We start from the raw sequence: 15810 nt of genomic DNA, 5'->3' as shown, positions 1-15810 counted from the left end.
GTATTCCTCCAGCTTCTACCTTCTCTCATTACATCTTTGATCACTGTGGATGGAAGCTTAAAGTTGCAGGGTCATCAAGTTTAAAACGTATATCTATTCATGTTTTATTGAATATTCCTGCTCCAAATGTTTTGGCTTTGTAGCTGTAGAGTGTCTGTGTGTGTTCTCGATGTGAGAGAGCTTTGTCCAGGGAGAAACAGCGGAACATGTTCAGATTTGTAATGAACAAAAACCTAGACTCTGCTACAGGCTGCCCTATCCATCCCGCAGTCTGAGTTTTGAGTTGTACAGTATTAGCCAATATTGATCTAATCATTGTCCCGTAACCAGCTCAGAGTAGTCCAATAAAAGCCATTTCAGCGGTCCTGCAGTGATTCCTATTACTGCCACTAAAAGGGTCAGCCAACACGTACAAACCACAATGCACCCCATCTCCTTTCTGCAACTATCCCTCTGACATTCACTTGTAAGAGTAATGAAAAGCTCTTTTGTGAAAAATAAGTAAAAAAATAGAGATGCACTCATGGGTAAAGAAATGTTTTTGCGAAGCAGCATGGCCAGAAAAAAAATTGAAAACAGATATTAAATTGGAGTAGAAACGGGTGGGAAAGTTAAGTCAAGTAAGAGTCTGAGAATAAAAGGAAGAGAAAGATAGCCAGACGCTGAACTGTGCTTTGGGCATGTGTTGGCTCTGTCTGTCTGCTCCAATCAGCCTCTGTTTGGTGGCAAGCCAGCCTTCAGAGACCTTTAGCATGTAACATTTCTACAGGGGGATTGGCACACATTATCAGAATCATCAAGTGTGTGAGCTTTATGTCAAAACAAGTCTGTATTTAGCATTGGAAAATCTAAATTCTTTACATATTTCATGTTTCTTAAATGAGCAACATCTGCTTTTAGCCGTAGGCTGATTATTTAAATATGGCACTTTTGTTATTTTAGTTTGGGTTGCCTCTCGGATAAGTTATTAAAATCTTGATGTGTGCACTAACTCTTCACAGACTTTTTTTTTTTTTTAAACACGTAATTATTCGTGCTAGTAGCTCATGTTCCCTGCAGTAATTCTCCTTTGTTTGCTCTTACTCTTTCACACTTAATGTGTGGTATATCTTTACTCATCCAACATGTTTCCCCTCCATACATGGTTTAACTTTCTGCTCCTTGCTCCACATCCATCCAGATTGGGTCATTCTTCATGATCAACCTGTGCCTGGTGGTCATCGCTACCCAGTTCTCGGAGACCAAACAGCGGGAGCACCAGCTGATGCAGGAACAGAGGGCGCAGTGCCTGTCCTCCTCCACCCTCGCCAGCATGGCTGAGCCGGGAGATTGCTACGAGGAGATCTTCCAGCTGGTGTGCCACGTCCTCCGCAAGGCTAAGAGGAGATCGGCAGCTCTCTACTACACGCTGAGGGGCAAAACCCCGCCGGCTGTTGGTGGCAGGGGCAACAGGCGTGGGGGGGGAAATGTGAACGGAGAGCGTCATCATTCCAGGCACCCAAAAAGTGAGTTGGAGGGCCTCAGTGATGGCCTGTGAATATGCAACATTTGATATTTTTAATTTCAGCAAATGTGTAATTGTGTAACTGTTAAATATGTATATATATTTTTTTTAAAACATAATGATATCATGTGTTTGGTTAGTTTTGTGTTTATGGGTGTATCTGTATGCTTGACTGCCTGTCCGCATGCTATTGTAGCGATCAGCCCGATATTTCTGCTCATTTTTGACTGTCTGCTCAAGGACATCTTGTGGTTATGGTGAAACACAATTAGACAAAGGAAAATGACAGTTTTATACTGTGATTGACTGCTGATTTCTCAACATGTTTGCCTATAGACTAGGTTAAATGAAGTCTCACTCAGCCTGTTGAACTGCACTGTGCTGAGTGCACTTTTCTAGTTCAAGTATTAAAATGATCACACGATGATGGATCGGAATTTAAATAAATGTGATCCAGCCTTACTAGGTTTGACTACAAATGTGGCTGAATTTTAATGGATGTGATTTAGGGACTGATTCAATGTTTACTACAAATTCCCTTTTTTGAAACTTTTGCAACAGGAGAAAATACTTTTTGTATTGTGTTCATTATACAAATAATTGCTTAATCGTGAATAAAGTGCACCTATTAATCTCATATTCTTTGTCTTCCCATCCCTCTAGCATTCCACTGTCCACACCAGAGCAAGCCAGACCACGGCTCTCAGCCACTTGAAAACTCCATCAGTCTGTCTGTCCCTCAGAAACCCGAGGACTGTCCTATATGCGTATTATCACTGAAAGATGGGGTGAGGGCGGAGGGAGACTCCGGCAAAGGAGAGGAAGAAGCCGAGGATGCGGTGAAAGAGACGGGCAAGGAGGAGAACCATCTAGAGGAGAGGGGGGATGGAGAGAGGAAGAGGAAGAGGACGTGTTTTCGACATTGTATAGAAACCTGGAACGATATGAGGAGGAAACTTTGGGGCATTGTAGAGAGCAAGTACTTCAGCAGGGGCATTATGATCGCTATTCTGATCAACACCATCAGTATGGGCATCGAGCACCATAACCAGGTAAGATTGTCAATGCTGTCACACAAACATCCATACTCATGTATATGCAGTCATACTTTGTCATTATAACAGACCAAAGTGAAATAAGACCCTTATTTTATACCCAAGAAAGAGAGTAAATGTTTTGGATATTGATAAATACAAGGTTTCTTGCCGACATTGCATTAAATGCATTGTCTCATATCCTTTACACTCATGCACTAGTGTCAATAGAGTGCATTACCCCCTCACGCCCACAATTCACCACAGATTAAACACTACCCCTGCTGATGAAGCATCGCTGCTAGGATGATCATAATAGCAGATGACATTCAGGAGGATGAGCGTGGGAGTGGAGCATCACCGCCATGCAGTTTCCTGACAGAGGTGTAAACATTTAGCCTGGCGGTAGACAAATCCGAGCTGGCTTTTAACATTGGCCAGGCTCCTCAGAGACAGACAAGGCAGGTGTCTGAGAGCAGTGTGGAGGAAGCCTGCCAAGACTACACACGCACGCATGCAAACATACAATTGAATACAGTGCGCACACACAATACACATCCATTTGTGTCCAGTGTGTGCATATCTTTTCAAATGTGCACCAACAGCAACACATGCTGTTACATAAAAGAGCTTTTTCTTTTTTCCCCTAATTTCTCTGTCTCTCTCAACTCCCTCCCTTGCTAATTTTACTTCCAGTTCTATCCCCTTATTTTCTACATAAATCCCTCCGTGCATCTTTCCTTTGCACATTCCTTCCCCCACTCGCTCTTTTGTTCCTCCCTGTTGCTGCTTCCTTCCGTCCTTCCCTCCTTACCCCAAGTGTCTGATCTACTGTCTGCCTCTCTTTCCCCTCCCTCAGTCTCACCCTCCTTCTCCCCACTTCCCTCGTCCTCTCTCTTATCCACCCACGCACTCTTTGACAGTGTACAGAGTAGTTGCTTTCTCTCATCTCCAAAGATTCTAAAAATAAACGAGGGTTTGTTGGGAGGGGAGCGGAGGAGATGGGTGATGTGGGAAGAGCGAGGCAGACGCCGGTTACACAGCAGTTTTCAGCTCAATTCCCTGTGTGATTCTGTGTGTGCTTTTCAAAGTAGGCATGTATGCACACCAACATAGGTACACATTTGCATGCACACACTCTCAGACACTTTGTCTGTCTGTCCGTCTCTTGAGTCTTTCTCCCTCCACAGTTTCCACACGCTCACACAGAGGCAGTGATACTACTGTGATTTCACTCTGCAGTAAGAAGTCTCACCCCTTGTGTTTGAAAACAGTCAGGAAGCTGAGGTACTTCTCCCAATAAAACGGCAAAACCACATGGCTGCCTTTCCCGCTTCACACCCTGCCTCGGGGGAATGTTCATCTCAAGTTTCTGCTTTAAAATGTTAGACTGTCAGGTGGTGTTTTTTATATTCATCTTGGATTACTGCAAATGTAGCCATAAAATGAAGTTGCATGTTGCAGGTGTTGTAGACAGTAAGTGAAATGGTTGAACTATAAAAAGCATCATAAGCATACATTCTAATATTCAAATTAAGTTTAACATTTTAGTTTTTGTTATAGATATATTATCAAGACTTGCTGTGCATTATTAGAGGACATATAATGAAGGTGTATAGCCTTTGCTGAGACATAATCCATCATTACCTAGCTTTTAGGACATAAACAGATTTTACAGAGCTGAGCATGTTTGGGTTTTCTAAGTCAAAAAAACGATTTATTTGACAAGGAGTTTTTAGGAAATTAGATTGAATCAGAGCCTACCCTGTATTCGATGTCCGCACCCTCAAACGCAGAAAAGCTGACAAGAACAGTTAATTATGTTCCACTTTATTTTTAAACACTTAATCTCATCTCAAATATCCTTGTTATGTTTTTCATATTTTTAGTCAACCTTAACAGAACACAACGTCCACACATTAATACACATCCAACACAAAAAACAACACAGAGACAAATATGGGCCATAACAGCAATATCCATTACACCTGAGTCAAGGATTATGTAAAACATCAACATATTTCCTTCAAGGCAGTTTGAAGCAGTGTTACTGAGCTCAGAGCGCACCCTGGGGTCATTTTTAAATAATTCTGTTCGTAGATATTGCTGTAATTGCTGGTGTGAAATGAAAAAAGACTGGATATATAAGTAGGTTGTTTGCCAAACTATTTTTGGGGAATAAAAGACATGTGCGCATTTTCCACAAAGAGGACTATATATAAATCACAATGACTCAAGACCAAGCCGTTTATTCATCCTTTTAGTCTCAGTCATGGGGAAAAAACCTGGTTGACGAAGATGTTTAGTCATGTTTTCATTTACAAAATTAACACTGGTTTTACATTTGCACATTTAAAGACAAGCCTCCAATTCGCATGCATGTGTGTTCTTGGACATCTGTGTGGAAAAGAAATTGGCCCATTGAAATTCGGACGTAGAAGTTTTAGCTCATTCATTCATATTCAAGCAACATTCACATGCTGACTGAGGACACATTTCAAGAAAGAAACAGGGAGAGGATATTTTTACGAGAATATATTACTTGAAATATTCGTTAAATGGACAGCTAGTGAAATAACACAGAACGCAGGTAGAAGGACATGAGGAGGAATACTGTGAGTGAAATAACAGGTTAAGAAGAAGAGAAGCAGGGGGGAGAAAGCAAGCAGAGGGAGAGATGATGGTGTTTTGTCTGATTTAAACTGTGGTGTCAAGGGCTGTGATGGTTCTGTCAATAGCAATAAATCTCATATCCTGTGTTTGTACTTACGAGTACTGAGGGAGTTCGCGACACAGGTCAAGGTTAACGCTGACTGCTGAGCGGAGGAAATGCATTTATCCCTACATTGCCTATTCTCTACACAGATAGTAGTTTGAGTATTTCTTTTAAAATGTGTTTCTTGACTTTTGCATTTTTATAGAGGTGCCAGTCATGTCATCGTCTAAACCGCTCTGTAGTTGGTCGAGCTTCACTACGGAGCTCAAATGTCTCAGTATATGTTCTTCAGGCTAAGCACTGTAGTGAAAACTGAGCTTCTGAGAGGTGGTTTTGTGAGTTTAATTCATTTTTCTTCAATGTATCATGGTTACTCTTTCTCCCCTCTTATTGAGTGTCTTCCATTCCTCTCCTCCATCATGTCACCTTCTTCTAAACAATGCCTCCGCTTGCTCCTCGCTTTCCCGCTCCTTCAGCTGAATTCTCCTTCCACCCTTCTCCCACTCCTGATCGACAGTAGGATATTGATCGGGAAGAGATGGGTCTGCCTGATAATGAGACTCAGAAACAGAGAGAAAAAAGGGGATGGAGAACTAGGGGGATGAAGATAGATTGGGAGAAAAAGCGGATTAGAGGAGGGGGATGGCTGACAGTGTTTTGCTCTGACATGCTTTGCTAACTTTGGCAGGGCTAGATGGCTATTTCTCCGCTGGCTTTCCAACTGGAATTCACCGGGGGTATCAAAGAGAGCATCCGATCCATATCGTGAATACCACACGTTCACTCACACAAAGTATACTTTCAAAATGCGAGTCTGCTTGTGTACACACACTCATACAAAAGAAAATAAACCCCAGGATTTACTGGAGCATGTGTGTGTGATTTCTGTGTGTGTGGTTCATTTCATGTTACTTTGCCAATTACAGATAACATGAACCTGTATTCAGCCAGTGTTCGACACCATGTGCTTCGCAGATAATATACATTCTCACTTTCCCAGATTTTTTCCTGTACAATTTTAATTTATTTCCCTATTTTCTTTCTCTTCTCTTTCTATATGTCCGTTGCCTATCTAAGACAAGCTGTATGCCTTAATTGTATTTGCCAGGTAGAACACATTCTTATTTTAAATGACTAATTTCTCTTTCTCAGATTTCTTCTGTTAGCGATAAGACGCTTCCTGTGTTTTTCTTTAACATTTAAATGTTTTTCCCCGGGTAATTTATTTCCCTATTTTTACACTCTCCATCTTCCTCCCTGTATGCCTATCTTAAAATATATTTTATGCCTTAATTTTATTTACCAGGTAGGATAAATCATTTTTTCAAGGCACTGAAAGTTTGAGTGACAGCCTTTTCAACACAGAACAGAAATGTAAACAATTGTTTTCGCAGTGGCTCCAGCATCTATTGTTGGGACGAATGCAAAGCAGTGGAATAATATCAACTATGTATTTTTCTCTTTGACTGCCTCATTGTGGATATCAATTCTCTGTTTTTTTACCTGCAACTCAAACCTTATCTTCTACCCTACTCTCCCTATACCTGCCTCTACATCCTTCCTACTTCTTTTAATTCAGTTTTTCCGTTTCTGTCACCCAGCCCGATGAGCTGACCAATGTCCTGGAGATCTGCAACATTGTGTTCACCAGCATGTTCACCCTGGAGATGATCCTGAAGCTGACTGCTTTTGGCTTCTTTGAGTACCTGAGGAACCCCTATAACATCTTTGATGGCATCATCGTCATCATCAGGTCTGCACACCACAACATTTCTTTTCTGATTGTCAAGTTAGGTTGTCACTCTGTCAGGAAGTTGAGGTGGAATAATCACAAAATCCAGAGCCTTGAATTAACAGCTTCAAATCCCTTCAATGTAAATTCATTAAAGCTTCAGTCCAAACATGTAATGGTTGTCCAGCTGCTGTACATCTAATTAAGTTTGATCAGATATGTCCTTTAACGAAGTGCATGCATCCCCCATGGCGCTTTTCTTTAAACTACACTACTCATTTTGTGGCAAATGTTTAATATAGGTGTTGAAGCAGAATGGGGGTAATACATGTAAAACGCAGCAGTATACCTCACCTCACAAGTACGGATTATACACTTGTATTTGTATTTTGTGATTTTATGTTGTATTATCGACGTGCTTTTCCTCTCTTTTGGTCTACCCTATTTCTATTGATTTGTTGTTCCTTTTTATTTCCACATTCCCCAATTATAATCAAAATGTCTCCTCACATTTACACTTTTTTCTTGACATTTTGATCACATCTTCTCAATCTGTCTCTCTGTCCCACACACATCCCCCCGATGCGTCGCCTGCAGTGTGTGTGAGATCATCGGCCAGGCAGACGGCGGGCTGTCAGTGCTGAGGACCTTCAGGCTGCTGAGGGTCATTAAGCTGGTGAGGTTCATGCCGGCGCTCAGGCGGCAGCTGGTGGTGCTGATGAAGACCATGGACAACGTGGCCACTTTCTGTATGCTGCTTATGCTCTTCATCTTCATCTTCAGGTAACAGAGGTGGACACACCATTTTCTCAATGTGAGAGAAGGCGGGAAAGGTTAAACAAGAGGAATGGAGTAGGAGAACAGAGATTAGTGGTGTGTGTAGTATGTAGAGTATTTGTGCACTGCTGTGCCCGCTTAACAAGCTTGTTTTGTTGCCACTCTTTAAATAAAAAAAATGAAATCTGTGATAGCGTATCAGCATATTGAGACAAAATACGATATCTGAGCGTGGTGCAGGCAGACATAGCCATAGGCCTAAACACAGTCTGTGCAAAATAATAGGATTAACTTCTAATTATTGGAGTTCCAGCTCGTTTTTATACCCAAACCTTATCTCAGCTCTGTCAATGCTTTTCTCTTTGACCTGTCTCCGTCTCCAGGATTACTTGCCTTGAAAGTTATGAGTACCTTAACTTGTTTGTCTGTCTGTCACCAGTGTGTTTGACTACATTCAACTTTAACATTTTCTTTAATAGGCCATAAGCCAGTGAGCAAAGGTGACAGTAAACTATAACTACAAACGGCTCACTGATAAAGTGGTTTGATTTCAAATAGATGTCAATATCTTTAGTTTTGACTGTAATCATAAGCAAGGCTTTTTTTGTACAATAATTTGGTAAATTACATCAATTTTCAGTCTTAAATGTGAGGCGAAGTGGTTCAAAATGATTAAATGTCACAATTAAAAATAAATGCTTTTACTTTCTACCTAATTGAATAATTTGATGCAGATGCAAAATATTATCCACACACACACACACACACACACTCCACAATGTTAACCTCTATGAGTACTGATAACGAAGATAGTGTTAACAGAATTGTTGTTATTTTAATCATTTTCGTAATTGCAGTAAATTCACTAATTTTAACATAATAAATATTAAACTGCAGCATAATGCTATGACCCTAAATCTGCTTGTGTGTGCTAGTGTGTGATCTCATATGTGTGTGTGATCTCATATGTGTGTGTGAATACTTGCTAACCTGCTTCCTTCACAGCAGTCCAGAATAAGTGTGCCAAGGCAGATGGCATCAGAGCTCTTCAGCCAGCTAACCTGAGCACGTGGCGTTTTGCCTATATGGTCCAGCCACTCTGGCTTTTAGTGAGCAGTTAATGTAAAGTACCACTCAGCTACACTTTTAAGACCTTGCATAAACCCATAAAGAAAGCAGCGATGAATTAGAGAATGCATTGTTTGAGTTTCTCAGCCTTGTGATGAAAGCAAACAGATGGGTGCAACTACAAAAATAAGCAGGGGGGAAAACAGAGAGAGAACTGAAGAAAAGAGCTTTGAATGCAACCGAGAAAGAAGATTGTAGTGGGATTACAATATGTTCCCGTACAAGTATGTCTGTTCGTTTCATTTAAAAGCATGTGTATGAGACAACATTTTTGGTGTTAATGCTCCATAGCTGTGGATCAGCTCTTCTAACCTAATTTGATACTGTAACTGTAACATGTACCAAACTGTAACGCGTGATTCCTCACATTGTCTGCAGGTGTCATAAACACAGGACCCCTACATATACTGTCCCCGTGTACTCCTTTTTAATTGGTTGATTACTTGTTGTGTTGCAGTATCCTGGGGATGCATATCTTTGGCTGTAAGTTCAGTCTGAAGACGGAGGCAGGAGACACCGTGCCTGACAGGAAGAACTTTGACTCCCTGCTCTGGGCCATCGTCACTGTCTTCCAGGTACCAATGGGTTCTCACACAAAAGCTTTGTCTTGCAACTTAATAACATTTGGTTGAACATGTGCTTACCTGCGGTCGTATACACTTTTGTGTGTGGGTATATAGTAAAAAATGGTGTTTCCTTTCTGTAGATTCTGACTCAGGAGGACTGGAACATGGTGCTTTACAATGGGATGGCATCCACCTCGCCCTGTGCTGCTCTCTACTTCGTAGCTCTGATGACTTTTGGAAATTATGTGCTCTTCAATTTACTGGTTGCCATCCTGGTGGAGGGTTTTCAGGCTGAGGTGAGACATCGTTGTTGTTTTTGTTATTTGAAAAGGGTCAAGGTACATTAATCATTATTCAAACAAATGCAAGTTGAGCCAAATTAGCTTGAAGGCTGGTTTTCAGTAATTACAAGAAAACGTAGCTAGCTTTCTAACCGGCTTTGTAACATTGCAATGTAGGCTGAATGTTTCAATGAAACGAGTGCAAAACAGCTTTGCAATAGTCTTGCCGCCCGGTGATGCTGTAACAAAGCCTTTTACCCTTTAACAAAAGCAATGTGATACAGGGAAAGCGAGCCAAATATGTCCTATATTCTTTTTCGTTCTTTTGCTAAAAGCCGTTACAGAATGTGTAAAAATATGTCATATGTTGTGTTATTCAACTGGTGGGTTGAAACATGTTCTTTGTTTTGCACAATGTAAGGAATGACTTCATGCATATTGAGAAAACAAGTATATATTTGTCGTAGGGCTGTGCGATTATGGCAAAAATCATAATCACGATTATTTGGGTCAATAATTGATATCACGATTATTAAATACGATTATTCATTGACTTTGAAAAAATCCATTTATTGAAATTTAAAACAAATACAAATAATAATTTGAACAGTATCTTTTAACTGTTGATTACCCTGAACGTATAATTCAACTGGAAAACCAATACAAAAATAAATTATACATTTAAATAAATAATATCAAAATAATAAATACCAATAAACAAGATCAACAAATATTTTGGAGCGCACTTCCCCAAGCTACTAAACATATATAAATATGATAAATACAAATAAATGAGACTAAAATAAATTAGATCAAATATGTTGCAGTGCACTGTCACAACCTAGCAAAGCAAAATAATTGTTTTTTTCGATTATGTTGTTTTCGTAATTGTGGCAGGCCAAAATCGTAATTGCGATTAAAATACGATTAATTGCACAGCCCTAAATTTGTCGTTATACTGTATTAACGGTATATATATATATATATATATATAAGGATTTCCTCCAATCCAACAATACATTAGGAATATGATTGGTTGAATACTGAGCCTCCGTAGAACCTCTCTCGCTAGATGTGATGAATGAGAATAGGTGGACTTGGGAGTAAATACCTCTTCAATTAGTTGGTAATAAGAAAGGGGCAAGTTGTAATTGAAATAAGCTTGTGATTTATCCTCATTTCTATGCGTTTCTTCCACTCTCTTCTCCCTAATCTTCTCTCATGTCTCCTCTTCCTTTCTGTGCCCTCCCATCCCTCTTCATTTCTTCTTCTATGTCTTGAACTCTCTCACCAATGTATTGTATCCCACTTTCCTCGATACAGGGTGATGCAAACCGCTCTTTCTCGGACGACGACAGGTCTTCCTGTAATTTTGAGGAGAATGATAAGCAGAAAGACTCTCTTCATCTCTCAGGTATGAAATGCCTCCAGGAGCTTTACAGCATTTCTTTTCTTCTCACCTACACAGAATATATGACCTATTTTAAATTAAAATGTGAACTTTAAACTAAACCACACCTCTGTTGGATTGTGTTAGAAGAGATCATTTTGCATTAGATCAGATTTAAATTCCCTTGTGTTACTTTTTGCTTAATTATATCAGAACTACAAACATTAAAAAAAAACTGCTCCTAGAATTATTATTTCACGTCTTTGCCTACTTCAGTCTGACTGGTAAAAGAAGTACCATCATATATGTGCTTCAAGGTCGTGGTGTAACCAATCCCCCAGGCATTCAGCAAATCCAGAAAAAGCTATCAGCTGCTTTATTGTGCCCTGGGCTTTAAAACCGTAGCCTGTCATCCAATTTCCACAACACATATTGCTAACCATCTTTTCCCTGTCTGGAATTTAAGCTGCACAAGCTTTAAATAATGCATGCCGGATGCCACGTCTCCATCCACTCCTCTCCCCTCGTCTCCCTGTAGGCATAACAAAAGTGAACCCACCAAGAATAAGCCACTGCATCATGCTCCATAGTAGTAGCATTTAGCAGCACATCAGAGAGGCCTTTTTTAATGTACCTGAAGAAAGAGAAACACACATTTGGAATGACAATGGTTCCTGGAGACCTATATTACACAAAGATATGTTTGAAAACAGACAAACCACTGGCAGAGATTTCTCTCTTCCATCATTACGAGCTCCTCTCTGGCTCCTCCAAGGTGATTTGGTGTAAATGAAACCTTCCTCTGCCTCTCTGTGCTGGCTATAACTTCGTTTAAGGACATTTATGTTGTAAAGTGATGGAGCGTGCCATCTTTCCCCTCTCTTCACTCCACTCTCCTTCCTTCCCACAGACCCAAAGATCTGTACGCTGACTCCTAACGGGCACCTTGACTTGTCCCCACTGTCCCATGGTCTGTTTCCGGGAGAGAGGTTGACTTTCGCTCTGGACTCCAGGAAGAACAGTGTTAATTCTCTTGGTAGGGCCAACTTGGAGCAGAGGGCTTTGGTAAGCGGACTTTTGACTGCCATTGTGTTTTTAATTGGCTGAAACACAGTTGAGGGAATATTATAGGTTATGTCTCCTATGAGAATCATTTGCTGCTGTAATAAAATTGTTGCTATGGAGCTTATCTTTTAGGTTTGGTTGGTGTATCTTTTTCCAGCGTGATTTCTGAAAATTCTGCCCCTTTTTTTATGAAACTTGGTGAAAGGATGGAGCATGGGCCAAATAAAAACCCATTAGATGTTTGACCTGCCTGCTCTTTCCGAGTCCTCTCCTAGTTCTGTGACTTGTTATCGTCTTTCTCAGAATTACAGGACATGAAAGAAACCTCACTCCGTCTCTTTTTGTAGTTTTCAGGTCGAAGTTACCACAACTGGGGTCGCCCGTGTGCCCCCCACCCTCAGGCCTTGTGGGCCCGTCGCTCCAGCTGGAACAGCCTGGGAGGATGCCGGCCTTTCTCCTCCTCGTCTCCCTCCGCGAGTCCGGCCATCACCACCACCTCCGCACGGCCCTTCTATGGCTACGGCCTGGGGGGCCTTGGCGGCGTGGTTGGAGGAAGTCTTCGTATCCGGGGTCCTCGCGCCTCCTCGTCCCCGCGGCGCCACCTCCACCATGTCCTCCAAGATGAGGAGGAGTCTCTCATATCTCCTCCTCCTATTCCTCTTCACTCCCTGCACCTTCCTCACCCTATGCTCCCTGGACACTTTGTACCCAGGAGGGACCGCAGGGCCCTTTCGCTAGAGCTGCCCCACCTGCTGCAGGTGCCAGGACCCCCGCACGTTCCACTGCCGCCACACCACCCTCTGCCCCCCTTGACGCTCCACGCTCAACACAGGAAGAAGAGCTTCTCTGGGGGGGCGGTTATCAGTGGAGGCGGTGGCAGTGGACACGACAGTCCGGGGGGCTTAGTAGGGGTTCACCAAGATTGTAATGGGAAGATCCCTCTTTCTCAGCTTCTGCAGCCCCCCCACAGACACCACACTGAGCATGCTGGAGGGGTGAACCCCCAGAGCCAGCTGATGTCTGACGTCTTCCCCCAGGTTAACACACGCAGCAAGGACCGGGAGGACCTGGATGATGACATTGAATATGTAAGTTGCCCGATTAGTGCGTGTGGAATTAAATGTTAATAGCATTAGGAAAAGCCTGGTGAGTAAGTGGAGCAAGGTTATGCAATCTTACAACATTCCTATAATACACAAAGTCCACAGATGCAGATAAGTATCCCTAAGATGGTGTGTAGAGTAACGGCATCCAAAAAGAACAAAGACAAGAATCTAGTCTTGTGCTTCTCAATAAACGAACCATTAGCTTTTGTGTTAAAGTACACGATCTTACACACACGGTAATCTCTCGCTCTCTTGTGTAGGATTTTCGAGTACTTTGTGTAAAGCCTGCACTCCCCATCACCTGGGCCTCGTGGGACTCCTATTGTTTTCATTGTAAACAAGTCTGGGTATGAGAGAAACAAGGTTAATTAGAAAGGACTATTTAGACAGCGGGGGGGGGAGAGCTATACAGATGGTAATGTTGGAAGATGCTCCGAGCTGTTGTTATAGAAGTGTTTCACTTTCGTAAATAATTTAAATAATGGGTCTTAACGGGCAGTGTCTTCTCTCAATGGTGTTTGTCTTTGTGTGTTAGCTTTCGGATTTATATTGTTTATGCTATATTGGCTCTGCCATGATGTGAGGTGTTATGTTTGCGTTTTGCAGAGCTTGTGCTTCCGCGTCGAGAAGATGTTAGAAGCGTACAAACCGGACTGGTGTGAGTCCAGAGAGGAGTGGTCTGTCTTCCTGTTCTCCCCACGGAACAGGTGAGTCACTTTAATCCTTCTTTATTTTTTAATCTCTCCCACTCCCCCCTCCCTCCCTACCATAGGTCGATAATTGTCTTTTTAGGGAGGCAGCAAATCAACAGTATATGCCCCATATAACTTGGGAACGTGAAAATAATTTGAGGTGCAGCGTCACACTGTTTGTCAAGAGTTTCTGGTCATAAATCTGTGACAAATATCTGTGTTTTGGGAAGTCGCCTATTTAAAAAAATGTTTTACATTATGAGTGTCTAAGAGCTTAGAACAATATGATCGAAGTATCTGACTGCCATTCTCAGGCTATATTATGAATTGTTAGGTATTGGGTTGTTTCCATATGTTACACAGATTTTGTACATTCTTGAAAACTTGAGAATTTATTTTGAATATGTCAAGAATCCCACAAAAAACACCAAGACCTAAAAAAAACAGCACCAGTAGAGCTGGTATTAAAAAGCTTTTGTCTGAAACTGAATGCATTTAAGCTCTAGTTTGTGTCTGTAAAGTAAACAGCTTATTGTGTACAGAGAGGTCAAGTTTAAAAAAAAAATGGCCTCACTACAATGAAGTGGTTACTATGGGGACTAGAATAATCATGAATGCAATTTTGCTCATTGAATCCGAAAAGAGTCTCAGCTTTCCATTCATACCCAATTTATATAATTATGACTGTTTAGGGACCCCAGTATCCAGAGGCCTTTTTATATTAAACATAATACATTTATACTGTGACTGCCATTCTCAGGCTAGATTATGTATTGTAAGTTATTCGGTTGATTCCATATGTTACACAGATTTGGTAAAAGATTCAACCATTCTTGAAAACTTGAGAATTTATTTTGAACGTGTCAAGAATACTTAATGCAAAAAAAACTGCACTTTGGAGCATTATTAAACGTCTTTCTGTCAAGCTTGTATGATTTGGTTCTAATGGGTGCCCTAGGTTATCTTGTTTCATATTACAGCAGTATCTTTACTCTAGCTATAGCCTCTGAAAGACTGTTGGCAGAAGAAGCCGCCATCTAGAGAGACTTTAAGAGGCTAATGAAAACGGTTGTACACACTGCATTTAGTGATTGTCTGCGTCAAGAGTGTGTTGACCCAAAATGCAGGCTGGTTTTAAGCCAAAGTGTGAACAGCCTGTAATACAATCATTATGGTCTGGCCACAGGACGCGTCTCATCAAAACAATATCAAGGATGGGTGGGCAGATTCCTTTTCCCGCCTCATCGATAGGAAGGTCGGGTTGCCAAGCTTCCACAGAGTAGACTACATTCCACAATTGATCGACACCTTGTAAAAAAACCAAAACAGTGATATTTCCTACCATCTCCCCTCCTGTTTGAGAGCAAGAAACAGACCCCGGGGGGGGATATGGTACATTAAATACCATGGACAATTCATTAAATTCTGCATTAACTTGTGATGTTGTGCTACTGTCTGCAGTTTGGATGGAAACAGTTTGAATAAAAGCCATTTAAATGTTTGTTCCAACATACAATAACTTTCCTATTTAATTCATTCTGTATCTTTTTGTTGGTTCCAATCAACACAGCAAAGATATGTAATTGCTTTTTGGCAGAACGCAGCGTCACATCTTAAAGAAAAGCATGTTCAGTATTTATACGGCCCATCTTCATCTCTCTCTCTCCTTTTCTCTCGGTCTGATCCTCGATTATCCCTCTCTTCTGTTCTCCCAGCAGAGCTCTGTTCTCAGGAGTGTGGTGCTTCTGAGAGTGTTGTTAATTTAATTTGTTTTGAATTAGTAGCGATGTAAACAGGGGCTGAATGAGGCTATTTACTC

The 15810-nt window shown here is 41.3% G+C and overlaps 1 protein-coding gene across 1 annotated transcript in view; it reads left to right on the top strand.

The window, feature by feature from the left end:
- cacna1ia (calcium voltage-gated channel subunit alpha1 Ia) overlaps positions 1-15810 on the top strand; it is a 76519-nt gene that overhangs the window by 26483 nt on the left and 34226 nt on the right. Inside the window, exons 7-16 of the mRNA XM_034142249.1 lie at positions 1181-1505; positions 2168-2556; positions 6856-7007; positions 7584-7769; positions 9349-9466; positions 9598-9753; positions 11062-11152; positions 12039-12193; positions 12541-13281; positions 13906-14006. Of these exons, the coding sequence (XP_033998140.1) occupies positions 1181-1505; positions 2168-2556; positions 6856-7007; positions 7584-7769; positions 9349-9466; positions 9598-9753; positions 11062-11152; positions 12039-12193; positions 12541-13281; positions 13906-14006 (2414 nt within the window). The remainder of the gene's footprint in view (positions 1-1180; positions 1506-2167; positions 2557-6855; positions 7008-7583; positions 7770-9348; positions 9467-9597; positions 9754-11061; positions 11153-12038; positions 12194-12540; positions 13282-13905; positions 14007-15810) is intronic.

The sequence above is a fragment of the Trematomus bernacchii genome, unplaced genomic scaffold (assembly GCF_902827165.1).
Source record: "Trematomus bernacchii unplaced genomic scaffold, fTreBer1.1, whole genome shotgun sequence".
NCBI classification, from domain to species: domain Eukaryota; kingdom Metazoa; phylum Chordata; class Actinopteri; order Perciformes; family Nototheniidae; genus Trematomus; species Trematomus bernacchii.
Note: the sequence above shows the minus strand (reverse complement) of the source record. Positions and strands in the feature narration are given on the sequence as shown.